Source organism: Cygnus atratus, chromosome 4 (genome assembly GCF_013377495.2).
Source record: "Cygnus atratus isolate AKBS03 ecotype Queensland, Australia chromosome 4, CAtr_DNAZoo_HiC_assembly, whole genome shotgun sequence".
In the NCBI taxonomy this organism is placed as follows: domain Eukaryota; kingdom Metazoa; phylum Chordata; class Aves; order Anseriformes; family Anatidae; genus Cygnus; species Cygnus atratus.
In genome coordinates this window covers 74,657,108-74,672,887 of record NC_066365.1, presented here as the reverse complement: position 1 = coordinate 74,672,887, position 15,780 = coordinate 74,657,108, and the positions used below count along the sequence as shown (strand labels likewise).

The window sequence follows — 15,780 nt, the reverse complement described above, 5'->3', positions numbered from 1 at the left end:
ACCCGCGGTGGATGTGGGCTGCGATGCTCCCGGGGGGGGGGGGGGCACGCGTGCGGGACGGGCATGGAGGCGAGGCGCTCCCCATCTGCCCCAGCTCCGGGACCCCGGGGAGGGAGGGGGGGGGAAAAAAAAAAAACAAAAAACAAAACAAAAACCTCATTCTGAGGACCAGCGCGGGATGAGGGGGGGGGACGCGCTCCCTCCTAAAGTGCTCTCAGCTCCCCGTCCGTCTGTCCGTCCGTCCGTCCGTCCGTCCCCGGCCCTCGCTCCGTGCTGGTGCCGTAGTGCTTTGGTTGTCGTCTCCGGGTGCTCGGGGTTCCCCCCACCCCAGCGCCGGGGCAAGTCCGTGCGGGCGCGGAGCTATACGAGGTTCTCCGCGCCCGGGAGGGGGCCCTGGGGGGGGCCGGGGTCCTGCTTGCTGTGCAGCTGGGCCAGCTGCAGCACCGGCATGTTGCAGAGCGGGCACACTTTCCGCACCTCCAGCCATTTGATGAGGCACCTGGGGAGGGGGGGGGGGGAAAACAAGGGAAAAGCCCCCGCAGTTAGTGCCGCTCGTGCTGTGATGGGGCTGAGCCGTCTCCACCTCCCTGCAGCATCACCAGCGCAATCCGTTCACCGTCTGGGTGCCTTTGTATGGATAAAAACGTCCTTACAAAATACAAACGAACGTAAGCGAAGCGTTACGCTGGACCCTTGCGGCTCCAGTCGCTCAGAGACATCTGCTAAGGGGCTTTTCCTGACGCTGCCTTCCTTCCCCCTTGCTGGAGGGGGGAGAAAACCCTACAGCAGCGTGCTGAAGACGCAACGCTGCGGGGAGCAGGCAAAACGGGAGGCTTTTTGCTTCTCCTCTGTCCTCCCTCACCGCAGCAAGGCGGAAAGGAGCAGCACAGCGAGCTCGGCTTGTCTGCGGCCATCCCCAAGGCTTTGTGTAGGAATTTAAGAGAACTGTGAATCCGCCCGAATGAGCACTTTTGGCTTTGGCACCCCTGGTGCCGTGCCGCGGCGGCTGCGAGCGACTTCTCTCCCTCCCCAGCCGCCGAGGCTTGGCTCAGGCTCTGCCGTGCCGGCGCCTCCGCTTCGCTGCCTCTTGCAACGCCTTCGAAAATCGCAGCGCCCCAGGCAGGGGCTTTTCCATCCCGCGCCTCCCTGCCCAGCGCAGGGGGAGCCCGGCAGCCACCCAGGAGCTGCAGACGCAGGTGGATTTGGGGCCGCGCTCGGCTTTCCAGGCTCCCAGGCGGCTTGGGAGAACGGCCTGGCACCGATCCTGGAGCCAAGGAGCTGTTGGTTTGGTAACCAGCACCGCTCAATGCCGTAAATAAAAGCTGATTAAAGGGGAGGTGTCAGTTGTTCATTCTCTAAAGCCCGGGACAGGCCATGCAGCACCGCCTGCGTAACTCAGGGGCCATCCATCACTTCGTGCCTCGGACCAGAGGCGTGCAAAGAACCCGGCCCCAGTCCCTGGCTCTTAATTTCTTTTACATCGTCCCACACTTACTTTCTGTGGAAGGCATGTTTGCACGGACAGATCCCCAGCTCGTCCTTGGGCTTGAACTCCTCCAAGCAGACGGCGCAGATCTGAAAGACGAGCAGGTCGCCGACACGGTCAGCGCTTTCGAACGCAAAAAATACACGCGTGTCTCTAAACCGGGGGAAATGCTCCCCCAAAAAGCTCCCTGTAAGCGTTTCCTGGCTCCTGGTGCAGGTTTTTGTCCTCTCCCCAGCGCTCACCTCACCACTGCCTTTGGTTGGGGAAAAAAAAGGGGAATTTGGCTCCTGTCTGAGCTCCGCCACGAGCAGCGGTGCTGGGCAGGGCTTGGCTTGGCCGCGGGACAGAGCCCGGCTTAGCGCAGCTTTGCACAGCCCCGGGGCTGCAGCCCTCCCGGAGGTAAATCCTCCAGCTCCTGCGGTCATTAATCTGATACGTTCATTTAAACAGCAATCAAAATAAGTTTAAAGCCCAATCTGCCTTTAATCCGGGCTCTCATTGCCGGGGTTGGCAGCCTCTGGGCCGGGCAGCGCCTCCCCGCCTGCTTTATCCACAAACATCGCAGGAGGCTGCGGGGAGGCGCTGCCCGTGGAAACCTCCGACCCCCCCCCAGCTTTCTTCGCAGAGCCTGGTGGGTTTGCAGCGAGGACCAAGCACCTTTCGGAGCCTGCGAAGCCCTCGGAGAGGCGGCGTCATGGGAAAAAGGGGAAAAAAAAAACGGAGCTGGGCAGGCGCTGAGGAGCCCAGCGGGGATTTTACCTCCCGGCGAGCCCTGGCAGCTGCTGCTGCAAACCCCCAATACCCCATTTTTTGCCCAAAACGGGATATTTCGGAAGGAGCCTGAGCAAAACCCTCCCAGCCTTCCCCAAACCCCCCGGGCAGAGCGCGCTGCTTCGAGCTGCTCCGCTCTCCCGCATCCTCCCCAGCAGGATTTCCAGCTGGCCTGGGAAATAAGAGCAGCGGGGAGCTGCCGAGCAGGAGCACGGGCACCCCGCTCCCCCTCCTGCTGCCAGAGGAGGGAAAGCAGCAGCTCACGAAGAGGCTGCATGGCACAGGCGTGGTGGGCAGCGCTGGTGTCACAAATAAAGCTGAGCCCAGCCCGGCTCAGCGTCGGCGCACAATACGGGCTGTAAATAAGAACATTAATCCGTCGAGCAGCCCGGGAAGCCGGGGAGAGTGAATGCCTAATGCGTTTTAAAGCTTCAGGTTGAAACCGGGTGGGTGAGGTCGGAAAAGGTGGATTAGGGAAACCTCGTTACTTCGAGAGGTGTTTCCCCTGGGCAGAGCCACCCGGGGATCCTCTTAGCTCATTAAACGCAGCGATGCAGGCAGGGGGCACTGCTGCAGCCAGCACTTCTTGCGATTTCGGACCCCCCCGGCTGCTGCAATCTGCAAAGAACCCCTCATTTTTTGGGATGCAAGCAGGGCTTTTAATTCCTAACGCATCCAAGCAACCCGCAGCTTGCCTCCTGCAGCCACAGCTCCTTGCTGCGGGGATGACGGTGCATAGAAAACACAGCAATGCATGAAAAAATGCACAAAAAGAATCACGCGTGGAAAAAATTGCATGAGGAACAACAACGCATGGAAAATTGCGTAAAGATGATGATGCGTGAAAACGCACACAGACAAAAGTGCATGAAAATGCATAAGAACAATGCATGAAAATGCATGAAAATGCATAAAAATAGATGAAAATGCATAAAAACAATGCATGAAAACGCACAAGGACAACTGCATGCCACCCATAGTACCTAAAAATGATGACGTACGACAATTAATGACGCATGAAAATAATGGTGCATAAAAAGCCAGCGGCCCCCGGGGAGGAGGCTGGGGCTGGCTCGACCCGGCCCCTCTGCAGCTGTGCCCGTGGCAGCTGCGTTAGCGAGCGGCCGGACTCGCCGCGGACGAGGAGCAGCATCGGGGAGCGAGCGCGAGGAGGTGCAGCGAGGCTGCAGGCTGGTGGCTGCGCGGCCAGGCACACACAAGCCTTTGGCACCGCGTGTCCTCGCAGCCAGGAGGTGGCAAGGGACGGAGGGGAGCTGCCGGCGCCGCCGCTCGCCTGCCTCTGTCACCCACCCTGCGAGGGGCAGGGATGCAAACCCAGCGCGCTCCCCTTCTCCTGACAGCGCCCCAGGAAGCAGAGCCCCACACTCACCTCGTGGAGGTTCAGCTCCTTCACCTTCTCCTTGAGAATAACCTGCAGCACAGAGACAGGGTCAGGACACGGCTTCTGCTGTGTCTACAGCCACTCAGTTCCCCATAAATCCAAATTTCCACGCACGACCCCTTTCTGTTGCATTTACCCTCCCAGTGCAGTGAAAATCCTCTGCTTTCGGGCACCAGCCCGGGGCCGCGTGCCGCGCCACGGCAGCAGACGCCAGCACAGAGATGGGGTGAGGTTTTGCAGGGCACAGCGCGAGCGGAAAGAGCCCGCTTAAAGTTAAACCTGAATTCTAGAAACGTGCTAAAAAATGGGCCAGTCCTGCACACTACTAGCAATAATAATAAATAAATACAGAACCACGAACGTGCCCGTGCTGTGACAGCTGCCTGTACGCGTGGCGCTCCCCGGGAGCCAGAAACCTCCAGTATCCCACCTGCAGCCTGCACGCATCCAGTGTCAGCCCTGCGGGTGGACAGGGCGAAAGCAGCGTTTGCACAAAAAAAGATCCGAGGACAAACCCCAGGAGGTCTCCGAGCTGAGCGCCCGGTGGGGGCTGCACTCCAGGAACAGCCACGTGCTGGAACATCCAGCCAGCCCGGCTCCACCTCCTTAGGTTTCCTGCCTGAACGCTAGGTCAGAGGTGGAAAAAGCTACAAAACCCTGGGGAAAACGGGAAAATGGGATGTTTCGGCGGTAACCAGCATTTATTTTAACCCCTGCGCGTGGGTGGCTGCAGAAAGCAGCTGGCTTGGCCGCGGGGACTTGGACGCCTTCCCCGGGATGGATGGGGCTGCGCTGACCCCGCAGCCAGCTCCAGCCCACGTTGCAGCTGCTGGAGGAGCGCTGGATGCTCCCACCACGACATCGCCGAGGGTTTGGGACGCGCCAGTGGAGGTGCTCCGAGGGTGGAGACGTCCCCAGCGCCCGGGGACCACGCTCCGGGGACTTGGCACCTGTGTTTGGTTTCAGCTGGGGGAAGCCTCTCCGGTTCTCACCGTCCAGCTTAAACTCTTGCTTTCAGGGTGTTTTATCTTTAAATAAATAGTATTTCTATTCTTTTTGTCCTGCTGATTGCTCTTGTTGCCTCTGGGCTCGCCTAGAGGGAAGCACCCAAGCACCTGCAGGGCAGCATCCAGGCCGGACAGCAGCAGACCCCAAAATGCTGAGACCTGCAGAGCACCGTGTGCAGGCGAGAGATGCTCTCGGGGGGCCCGGCCGGCAAAAAAAACCCCTAAATCAGCAGGGATAGGGCTTTGGCAGAGCGTCAGCAACCTCTCTTCAAAGACCTAGAGCCTCCCACTGAAAAGAAAAGCTCAATGGCAACCTGAAAGAGCGATTATCCCAACAAACCCGCAGCCTTTACGCGCGTTTGGCTCTCGGTACGAGGGGAGCCGCAGCCTGTTCGTCACCTCACCTGCTTGTAGGCGTAAAGCTCTTTGTGTGCTTGATGTCTGAGCCTGGAACGAAGAGAGGGAGAGAAGTGAGGGCAGGCCAAAATAGCAGGATTACCCTAACACCCCAAACACACCTCATTTCCCTCCCCTCCCGATCTGATCGCTTCGGTTTTAGTTTTCTTATTTCAGAGAGGAGAACGGCCACGTGAAACAACGCAGCCCGCCGAGTCCGGGCTGGGACTTTTTGTGGAGCTGGAACCACGACGTTTCCGTCCAGAAGCACACAAAACTCCCACAACTTTCCTTTTCTGAACTCCCTAATTTTCAGCGCAAGCATCACCGGCGGCGTTAAGGCCGACGCAAGCTGCCAAGGGAATTAGCAGCCGGCAGAAATAGGCCCGCTGTCCAACCCCCCCGCTGCCAGCACCTCCAGGCCGGACACAGCATCCTTCTGCAAGCAACGAGCGCCGAAAAGCCAGGGGAAGCTCTGCTCCTGCTTGAGCGAGGACGGGGCAAGATCTCCCCGTTAAAGGGCTTCCCACGACGAGCCCACGTTGTGGTGGCAGGTTTCCCTTTCAGACTTTTCTTAATAAAACATCTTTCCCCGGCAGAAGGAGCAGCAGCCCGTTTCAAGCAGCCCATCGTGCAGGCGAAGAAGCCGGCTGTGCTTCCGAAATAAACCCACGAGAAGAAAGCCACACATCTAACGCTGCCCCTCGCTGCACGGCGTTTAGAGAAGTGCTCCAAAAACCCGAGGGGGAAGTCACCGAGGCCGAAGAGCTGCTGGAGGGTTTGCAGCAGGGACGTCAGCGCGCCCGCAGGGCTCGGGCGGTCGCAGAAGTGCTTTCCCCAGCCGGGCTCCAGCCTCGAGTGTGGTTTGGCGGACGGGGGGAACCCCCCCGTGCCTGCAGTTTCACTTCTCTGCCCCCAGAATATTTGCTCTCCCAGAGCCTGGCCGCTTCACACCGAGCTCTGCTCCCTACAGGCTGCAGCGGGGAAAAAAGCACAGAACCACGTCAGCAAGTTGTAAAAGCAGTGCAAAAATACACCCCTATCCCTTTTTTTGCTTGAAAACAGCCCCAAAACACTGCTGGCATTACAAAGCACACCTCGATTCAGCAAGTGTTATTCAGGGCTCCAGTAAGGGAGCTCTGGAGCCCCCAGTTTGGAGGGGAGCCATCGCTGTCTGGTGCTCAACGTGCCCCAAAAGCTGGGGGGGAAACCAGGAGGGGCCGGGGTCTGCGGGCGCGCGGAGCAGGCAGCAGCGGAGGCGCGGGTATGGAGCAAGAGGGGTGAAACCGGCCCAGCCCCGAGGCTGGGAAAGTGCTTATGAAACGCAGATGGGGGAAAGCAAAGCCTGGCTGCCGGGGACCACCTACGAGGGGGGAAAAAAGCTCTCCCAGCCCGGGGGGAAGCCTCTGCCTCGCGGAAAGAAGCAAGCCACACGTCCCCTAGGTGTGTGGCTTCGGCTGCGGGCAGGGAGAGGATCCCAGCCCGGATGGATCCCGCTCCGATCCACAGCAGCTGCCGTAACGTGACCCCGGGATCTGGCAAGCGAGGTTCCCCGTTGGAGCCAGGGGTTCATCCACCCCGTGTCAAGCGCCGCGACTCCGGAGGAATTCCTGGCAGACGGCACGTCCGGAGGAGGGACCACGCAGCGCCGCGCAAGTCAGAAGGGGAAGGAGACCCAGCTCCCGACCTGATCACCGCGCCTCGTGGGTTTGGTGAGCAACTTGAGACTCACCAGATGAGAGGCTACGGGGGAGGACGGTGGTGGCAGATCCCACAAGCAATCCTTTCTTCCATGCTGTCGGCTTTGAGATTGGGCTAAATACACCAGATCTTGGCTCTCCCACGCTCGGGATGCCTCCCGGCCGGGCTGCCTCGCACGAAGAGGGCTGCAGAGGATGCTCCCGCGCCGCATCTCCCTGACTGTTAAATGAACTCCTCGCTCCTCCACAGCCTCCAGATGTGATCCTCTGTTAAAAGGCACACATCTCAGCGCAGGAGGGGCCAGGAATGCGTGGGGTAATCCAGGAGGGCTTTAGCAGCTGGCTGAGGAGGGGGAGGAACTCAGCATAAACTCAGGATCCTGCTTTGTGTATCGGATCCTCCTGCCGCAGGCCGGTGGGTTTTTGCTTGGCAGGTGCCAGCGGTGCTCCTGATCAACCAGCAAAGCGGGGAGCAGCGAGGAGATCCTGTCCCAGAGCAATCAGCTGGGATGCTCCGTGCGTGGTCCTCGCCGCCCCCGTCCATCTACACGCTGAACCTCAAGCTTTTAAACCCAAAGTGAGGTCTGGGAGCGCAGCTCTGCGGCGAATTCCTAGGAGGGGGGTGCTCCAGGGGCCCAGGGCACGGCTAAATCCCCAAATCTGGGGCTGCTCCGGGTGCGGGGGATCCACCTTTGCAAATCCCGGAGCTGGTGCTGGTGGTGGCGGTTTGATTCATCGAGTCTCAGCTGAGGCTGGGGCTCCGAAGGGATCATCAGATGATCTAATCCAAGCTCCCGTCTATCAGAGGTCGGGAACCAGCACGGCGTTACTCCTGGGGGCGGCAGCCAAAACGTCTCTCCCCGAAAGGCACTCTGTCTTCATTTAAAGACAGCAAGAGACAGAGAGCTTGCCACTTCCCTCGCTGGCTTCTTTCAGCAGTTACTCAACACGCCTCCAACTTCTAAATTTAACGGTTTTCTGGCTTGATCCTCCAGACATTACTGCTTGTTATTTCTTCTTTGGGGCAGAACACACCCAGCGAGACCCAACGGCCCGGAAAATACTCGGAAAGCCCAAACACCTCTTCATTTTGCAAGCAAGCCGTATAGATTCAGCTCAACCTGGGGAAAACGCGTCCCTCACCCTTCTGAATGCCATCTGCCCTCTTCTTTGCCTCCCCTCCTGTTGGCATCCCAGTTAAAAGCAGACTGGGAGCTTCGCCTCGCAGCTCGTGGCCCAAGTCTCTCCCCTCTGGCCCACGAAGTAATTAAAGCAAGCCCCAAAGCGGAACAACCTCGTCCCCACCGCCCAGCTTAACAGATCAGCTCTGCACCATTAATCCCCGGACTGCGCTGTTGAACGAGCAATTTGGGTCCGGTAACGAAGGGGGCAGGCATTAAACATTTCCTAAGCACGCGGCGCCCAAGTTAGTCATTAAAGAGCGAGACGTGGTGAAAAGCTAAGCGGAGGGCAGGAACCATAAAACACCGCTTTCAAGTCCTGTTTGAGACGGCCGCCTGAGCAACCATGTTCTGTGCCCGTGTAAGTGCCCCCATAAATAAACGTCTGCTGGGTTTGGAGCCGATAACACAATTCCCTTCGGAGCTGCTCGCTCCCAGACGTGTTGGGTCCGCACCGCGCGAGCTCTGCATCCGTTTCCTCTGCGAGGGATGAATGTTGTGTCCGATGCTAACAGCTGAGCAAATCCCTTCTCTGGTTTTAAATCTTTTTTCTAATTCTTTTCCTAATAAACTCGTCCGCAGGTCGCATCCAGCTGTCAGACAGAAGTGCGAGGAGCTCCTCGCGGAGAGGCAAGGTGCGAGGTGTCGTGCGGGGACACCTCCTGCAAACAGCCGGGGCAGCTCTTACCTGATCAGGTAGCAGCAGAAGAGTAAACTGAGGATGAAGACGAAGATGGCCGTGCCGAAAACCACGATGTATATGTTGAGAGGCAGGTTCTGGAACCCGATGTTCGGCATCCTGAAACTGTAATGCTGGAAATCCGAGCTCATGGGTAGGCTGCGAAGAAAGGGAGAAAAAAGGAGGACGTGAGGCTCCATCCGAGGGCCGTCGGCACGGGATGCCCTACGGAGGAGAGGAGGGACGCCTCGAAAACAAAGCAGGGCAGGCTAAACCGTGCCTGGGATTCCCCTTCTCCCTCCACGTGCTCCTCGCCCAGCTATTTCCCCTCCTGCCGACGCGGGCAGTCCTTTAAGTTAAACTCCAGGCGGGGATTTGCATCCAAGCCACCCCAATCCCAACGTCCCCCTGCACCCGAAACCCCAATTAATCAGACTGAAATGCCCCGAAGCGGCCAGAAGGCATGCTGGAAGGGGAAGTTCTTCCTCCTCTCCCCTCCCGTGGTTTCCTCACTCAGCAGAAATTCTGCCCTCCAGCACCAGCACCAGTCCCCGCTCCTTCAGGGTGATCTCCCCAGATCCGAGGCACAGCTTTCCACGCTGGCATCGGAGCCGAGGGGAGGGCAAGGACACAGCCACGGCAGATGGCAGAGCCGCCGGGAATTACAGGTGCCATAAAAGAGCCTTGTTTGAGTTTCCCAGCGCCGTCTGCGCGGCTTTACCCCCAACACGCTGGGTGAGGGGAAGGTGGAGGCGAGGAAGAGGAGGGCGCAGCGCCCCGGGGTGCTGATGTCCACGTCCCAAACGCGGGACCAGAACGAAGCCCGCAGACAGAGACCGATAAAACCTCACGTGCGGATCCCTGGGGCGAGGATTTCAGCGTGCGAGCTCTCCCGTGAGTTTAGCGTGATGATTCAGCACGCGGGACGCCGATGCTGTACAATAACCCGAAACGAGCACTTTTTAAGCAGACGCATTGTGGAATCAGGTGGAAGAGCAGCCCGCTGTCCTGGCCTTGCCATGTAAACCTCCTCGCACCCAAAACATCACGACAATCGCCGAAAAGCACCGATTTGTTGTTGCTCCCCATCATTCCTTTCCGCTTCACAGCTCCCGAGCCGCTCACCCTTGCGCGAACGCAGCTCTGGCCGGGCACAAAGTTCCCCCGCCCCCAGCTCCGAGAAGGAAGTTTAAAAAAAAAAAAATAAAAAAAATCTTGTTTTCCTTTCATCAGTTACTGCCCACGGGAGGCGGCGTGCAAGCAAGTTTCACAACAAACAGGGAAACTATCCGCAGTCTCCCCCCCCCCCCCCCCCCACTTTTGGCGAATTAAATTACGGCGGGATGACAAAATCCCCCCGGAGCAGGGGTTTTTTCTTCGGCGCAGGAGCCGCACGGCTCCAGGTTTTGTGCAGGACGGGGTGAAAGCGTGGGAGGTGGCCGCGGATAGCCGGGGAAAACAGCCCCCCCCCCCCCCCCAAAAAAAAAAGCCCCAAAAGCCCCAAATCTGAGCTGCAAAGCTGCAGGGAGGGGGTTTGGGCTCCCAGCAAGGACGGATTCAGTGTCCGAAAGAAAATAATCCCTGAAATGATCCGTGCTGCTGGCTGCTGCCGTCGCGGCCCCATCAGCGCAGGGACACAGCGCTGTGGCACCTAAAGAAAGCGGGTTTAAGCCCGGGAAGCTTCAGCAAAGAAACCCTACCCAACAGCAAATGCTCCTGCGCATCTTTTCCCCCTTCGGACCCTTTTTTCTAAGCCTGCCACCTCCACCGGGTGTTTTCTTGGTGCAGGAGCACTTCTCCCATCCCACACGCCGCCCGCTCGCAGGATCAGGCCCCGCTGTTCGGGGCAGGCAGCGAGAACGACGAGACGGCAGCAAGCTCGGCGGCCCCAGCGAAACGAAAACACAGCCCGAAGCGCAGAGCCAGCCCCTCGCCCGCAGCTTCCAGCACCCACCTCGCATCCTCACGCGTTTCTGGCGCGAATTTCTTCCCCTCTGCAGCACGCGAGGCTCACCTCCCAGCCCGGCGTTACCTCCTGCCCCTCGCCGAGGGCAGCGGCCCCGCTGCCCAAAGCTCCCCTCCGCCGCTGCTTTCGGCTCCCCCGGCCCGCTGCAAGTTTTCGAGGCAATTTCTGGTAAAGCCTGGGCTTGATTAAAGCCTCCGGAGAGCCGAGCACGTGTTCAGCAACGCGCCCAGCCCAAGTGGGAAGGCTGCAGGAGCCGGGCGCCCGCACGCACAGAGGCTTGCTCAACTCCACCGAGGTGGGTTTTTCTTGTGTTTGTTTTTTGCTTCGCGAATAAATAATTAAAAAACCAAGGCGACACCACCCCCAAACCTTTGTTCCCGACTCAGGCACAGTTAATGCGCAGCTTAGCGTGGCTGCGTGGGGTTGGGTTCGGGTTTTAATCCCTGCACCATTTGCTGGGTCAAAGGGATTTCAGGCGGTGCAGGGCCTCTCCCGTCGGTCGTGCCCGCGCCGTATCGCTCCGTGAGCCTCCTTCTGCTTTTTTTTTTTCGATCCAGGGGCTCCTTGTGCTGGCTGCTGCCTCGGCTGTCCCGAATTTCTCCAGGTTTGCTGGCTGCCCCATGCGGGGAGGGAGTGGTTCTGCGAGCCGGGAGCAGCGCCCGTGGCCTCCCATCACGAATGACAGCGGCCGAGGTCCCCATCTTGGAGACCACCGTGGTCAGCAGCGTGTTTTTGGGGTTCTGAGGATGGTAAATCCTCTACGGGAACGCAGGTTTGAGGAGCAAGCAGGAGGAACCGCCAAGGCGTGAAGAAACACGAGCAGCTGAAGACCCCAGCGTGCTGGATCTCGCTACCAGGGCATGGAGAGGAGCTGAACGGCCCCACAAAGCATCCCTCCGGTCAGCCGAGCACCCAAGACAATCCAGGACCAAGCTCGGAGAAGAAACAACAAAAGCAACCAGCACAGGACCGATCCTCTTCCTTCGTAGCTCCTTCAAGTCGCAATGCTCTCCTAACTGAGCCAGGTCTGGGGGCTTCGCTTCAGCTCCCGGAGCGGCCGATGCTGCGGTGCACCGAGATGCGCTGGTCCTCAGGTCCTCGGATTTAGGGCCTCGGATTTAGGGCCTCGAAATCTCCTCCAGCCACGAATTCCCGACGGCCACATCCAGCTGCTCCACCAGACCGCAGCTATGAAACCACCGCGGCTGCCTGAGAGCCCGAGGGAAACGAGCGGCCCCGAGCTCCGTGCCGCCCGCCGCATCCTCCTGGCTGGTATTTTGCCCCAAAACGACGTGCCCGAGGCGGCCGCGACCCTACGGCAGGGGCCCATTGTCCTCGGGACGATCCCAGAGGTGCACGTGCAGGAGAACCCGTGCCAGGATCATCCAACCACCGTGTGGTCCCTCTGCAACAGCTGAGAAACGTTACGGCGAAAAATCCAGCGGTTCGAGGCAAAAAGAGTTAGCCTGCCCAGGATCCAGGAAACTGTTAACCTGCAGAAGACTGAAATCGGATGATTTTAAGGAGCCAAGCTTTTGGTTTGTGTTTTATTTTATTTTATTTTTTTTGGGGGGGGGGGGGGGGTTGGGGAGCGTGGTAGGGGAGGAACTGTGTTTTAATTCGCTTCAGATTTACGAGAGCGCAGCCAAAAGAAATAAAAAGGAGCTGTAAGGAAGGCCGGGAGCTTTCCGAGGCAGAAGAAAACCCTTTTTGCTGTGTCCGCGGGTCCCCAGACCCCGCGTTGGAGACCCCCCTGCTGGCTGAAGGTCTGAAATCGTGACCTGCACCCAGCAGGACCTCGAGGCCGGGTTATAAAAAGGTGCCTGACTGCCCGCCGCGGCAGAAATGAGTCTGCCGGAGGAAGATAAACCTGGGGAAAAAGCAAAGCGACCCCAAAGCGGGGAAGTCCCCCGGTGAGTCCCGCTGAGAGTCCCGTGGGCCAGCGGGAGGGAAGCAGATAAAAGCCACCTCAGCGCAAACCCGGCCGCCTAGATGAAAGCGAAGGAGAGAAAAGTCGGATTTTCCCGGGCTGCGGCACGGAGGACGTGTGCTGAACGCCCTGACGGCTCGCGGAAATTAAAAGGCCTCGTGGTGTCCTTATGATAGGGCTGTACGCAGGGACGTGGCTTCTGCCCAGGGAGGGACCCCATAGGAAACCCCGAAACTCCCTGCAGGAGGTGCGGGTCCGCACGCGGCTGCGGGGATGGGGAGGACCCAGCCTCCGCGTCCGCCCCCCGCCCCTGGGGGATTTAATTAACAGCTTTAATTAAACCCACGCTATGGTTACCGCGAGGTTAAAGAGCGGGGGAGGCAGGAAAGGAAGCGCTGCAGGTCCCGCAGCCCTCCCCCTGCTCACTGCGCCCTGCTGATTACAAGTCGGGCAGTTAAAGGCAAACCCAAAGAAGCCGCGCAGCCAAATTAATCCTCATTAGAACAACGGCAAGCGCTTAACGAGCTGAACAAGCTCGGCCGACCTCTTCCGCGCAGCTTTCATCGGGGGACCTCCAAGGGAGGACCCCAGGAGGCGACTGTCCCGCTGCACGGCGAGAAACCGGGGCACGGGGTGGCACCGGGAGCACCGCGGGGACCTCGCCCGTGCTGCTTCCCGACGGTCCTCCGGTTTTCGCTCATTCCGAGGGGCTGCCCGAGTGTGTTTTTGGTGTTGTTATTTTATTTACGCCGCTGTAGAGAAGCGCTGAGCATCACAGCTCTGTTCAGCCCAAGCCAAGGGCTGGTTTTGGGGCTGGCGGCGGCGCGTCTGCTGGCTCCCGGCAGCAGGCGCAAGGAAAAGCTTCCCCAAACCCCTTCGTTTGTAGGGGAAATTGAGGAACGTGCCCCATCGCCTTCCCCCTGGGAATTTCCACAAGCCATAACCATGAAACTTTTTTTCCTGAGGGATTTACTTGACGGGTTTGAGACTAACAACTTCCTCCCGGGGATCCGAATCCAACCCAAACCCGTCCCAAACTGCAACTGGCCCCGAGCCCCTAAACTGGGGGCGCTGGGACAGAGCTGCCCTGGATGAAGGGGTGCTGGGAGCTGGTGCAGCACCCCACGGGCCGGGCAAATCAAACTTGCTGCCTCGCCTCCAGGACCTATAGGGTTTGGAACCCCCCCCCCCCCCAAAAAAACGGAGGGCTGCACAGGTTCCCCCGGCTCGCTGGAAGCAGCGATCTCGGCAAGAGCAAACGGCGGCCTTGGCCGATCTCCAAGCCGAGATGTTTTATCTGCGGGAAGGGTTTCGAGCCGCCTCTCGAGTTTCAAAGGCTTTTACGCAAGCCCACGACGCGTTTTGGACGGGTTGAACCAAAAGCCTGGTTATTAACTCGGCTGGAAGTTAAACCGAGAGCGGCTTCGAACGCGAAACGCTGAAATTCCCGACGTCGGGGTCGGCTGCGAAGCGGGGTTTGCTTCCCCGCAATAAACCCCCGACGTAACGGCTACTCGACGCGTCTGCCTAGTGGGATAATTTCCGAAAGAAAATAAGGGTTTTCCGAGCACTTTGGAACCAGTAATGAGATGCAGCAACTCGGACGAGCAGCCCGGCGGGGGAAGCAACACATGGGCGAATTCTGGTGAACCCCAACACGGAGCAGTCACCACCGGGGCACCCAAGGGGTCACCGCACGTGGGAGCGAGCAGAGCCATCGCCGAGGGGGTGACAAAAGCCGGTGCCGGCCCCCCAGACCCGGCGGAGCCCACGGAAAGCAGAACGGGGAACGGCAGGAGTCTGGAGAGCAGAAGGACCCGACTTCTCCCCGGGGAACAGGCGAAGTTAAAAATTCCTCCCCACGGCAGTGGGATGCTCCGTGCAGGGACCAGGGGCAGCTACGTGCATGGGATGGGGTTTGCAAACCCCCATGCAGAGGCCCTAAAACCTCTCCTGGCGTAATTTATCTCACTCCGAATGTGCCTGTGCCAGCACAGCCGAACCCAGCACCTTCTGGGCCACCGGTCCATCGCGCCGCGGGTCTCCAGCAAAGCCTGCCCAGGAGGATGCTGCCCGGTTCAGACCTTTGAGCCCTTTCCCCTCCCTCCAAGAGGGAGTCGGATGCTTTTTGAACGGGAACCAAAATTCCCTGGCTTCGCTCCCTGGCTGGACGACACCAAAGACAGAAATTTAACCCCCTCGGCCGCTGGCGGCGCAGCGGGGAAAGAGCGAGCTGGAAGCGCGGCTCCCGGCGAAGCAATCAGCAGCCAAAAAAGGCCGAAAAGTCTTAAAATAAAAGAAGCAACGGAACAACCTGGCAGTGCCACCAGCACCGCTGCAGTATTCTGGGTCCTCGAGGGTCGGTTTAGCGGAGAAGCAGCCCCGTCACTGCCATCCCGAGGTGCATCTTGAAAAGGAAAAACGTTCTCGCTGCTGTCGGAGAGACGCAGAAATTAGGTCAGCCGCGGTTCCCAGCGCGAGGTTAGAGCCGAGTGCCGTCAGCAAGGCAAACAAGAGGCTTGCTCAGGGCCGATTTTGCAAGATCCAGGCGAAAAAAAAAAAGAGGTAAAATAAATAAAAGAAAAAAAAAATCCCCGGTGCTTTTTTATTCAGCTTAAGCCAGCCGGGGAGCGGAGCTTGGAGTTCGTGCCGCTCGGGCTCCCCGTGTATCGCAGCAGCAGGAACGAGGGCTGGAAAGCAGCTACGGGGTCATCCCACCCAGCGCAGTTTTTCTGGGAACTGCAGGCAAGGCAGCAAGTTTCGGGAAAGCCGCAGGAAGTTGGCGGAGCAGCCGCAGGACCCGTGGCTGCCAGAGCATCTTCAGGAGGCTGAAGCGGAGCCGGGCGCTGCTCGCTTCGAACGGCGGCCGCAAGCTGCCCGAGTGAGGTTAGCGGCTAGCCGGGCTTCTTGGCGATGAGATAATGCTGGGGGAATTTTTTCCCTTTGGCCCTGCGTTGTTTTTTTTTGTTTTGTTTTTCCCCCTTTTCCTGGCACGTGGCTCCGTCCCAGCTGCGATGTCACGACCCGCTGAGCTCACTTCTCCTCCCGACAGCGCGGAGGGAAGGGAAAGGATGCGCCGCTGCCTCCTCCCGCCCCGACCCCGTCCATCCTCCTGGCTGCGAAATGTGGCGTCCCCGTGGGACCCCATGGGACCCAACGCCGCTGCCCCCACAGCACCAGCCCCTACCGCATCCCATCAGGTGCTAAAGTCCCGATTTGCGGAGTTTTCCCCCAATTAACGGGCTCCTTGCAAGCCCTGCCA

General features: G+C 59.2%; 1 protein-coding gene across 6 annotated transcripts in view; it reads right to left on the bottom strand.

Moving 5' to 3' along the window:
• Positions 1 to 15,780, bottom strand: part of RNF24 (ring finger protein 24) — a 41,160-nt gene that overhangs the window by 16,333 nt on the left and 9,047 nt on the right. For 2 of the 6 annotated variants that reach the window (XM_050710184.1, XM_035547500.2), the window contains exons 3-5: positions 8,632 to 8,781; positions 5,071 to 5,113; positions 3,648 to 3,689 (exon numbers count right to left, since the gene is read on the bottom strand). In XM_050710184.1, the coding sequence (XP_050566141.1) occupies positions 3,648 to 3,689; positions 5,071 to 5,113; positions 8,632 to 8,774 (228 nt within the window). In that variant the 5' untranslated portion in view covers positions 8,775 to 8,781. Of the gene's footprint in view, positions 1 to 138; positions 500 to 1,495; positions 1,576 to 3,647; positions 3,690 to 5,070; positions 5,114 to 8,631; positions 9,034 to 15,780 lie in introns of those variants that run through there. The other 4 variants (XR_007708158.1, XR_004778764.2, XM_035547501.2 and 1 more) reach the window with 4 other exon arrangements.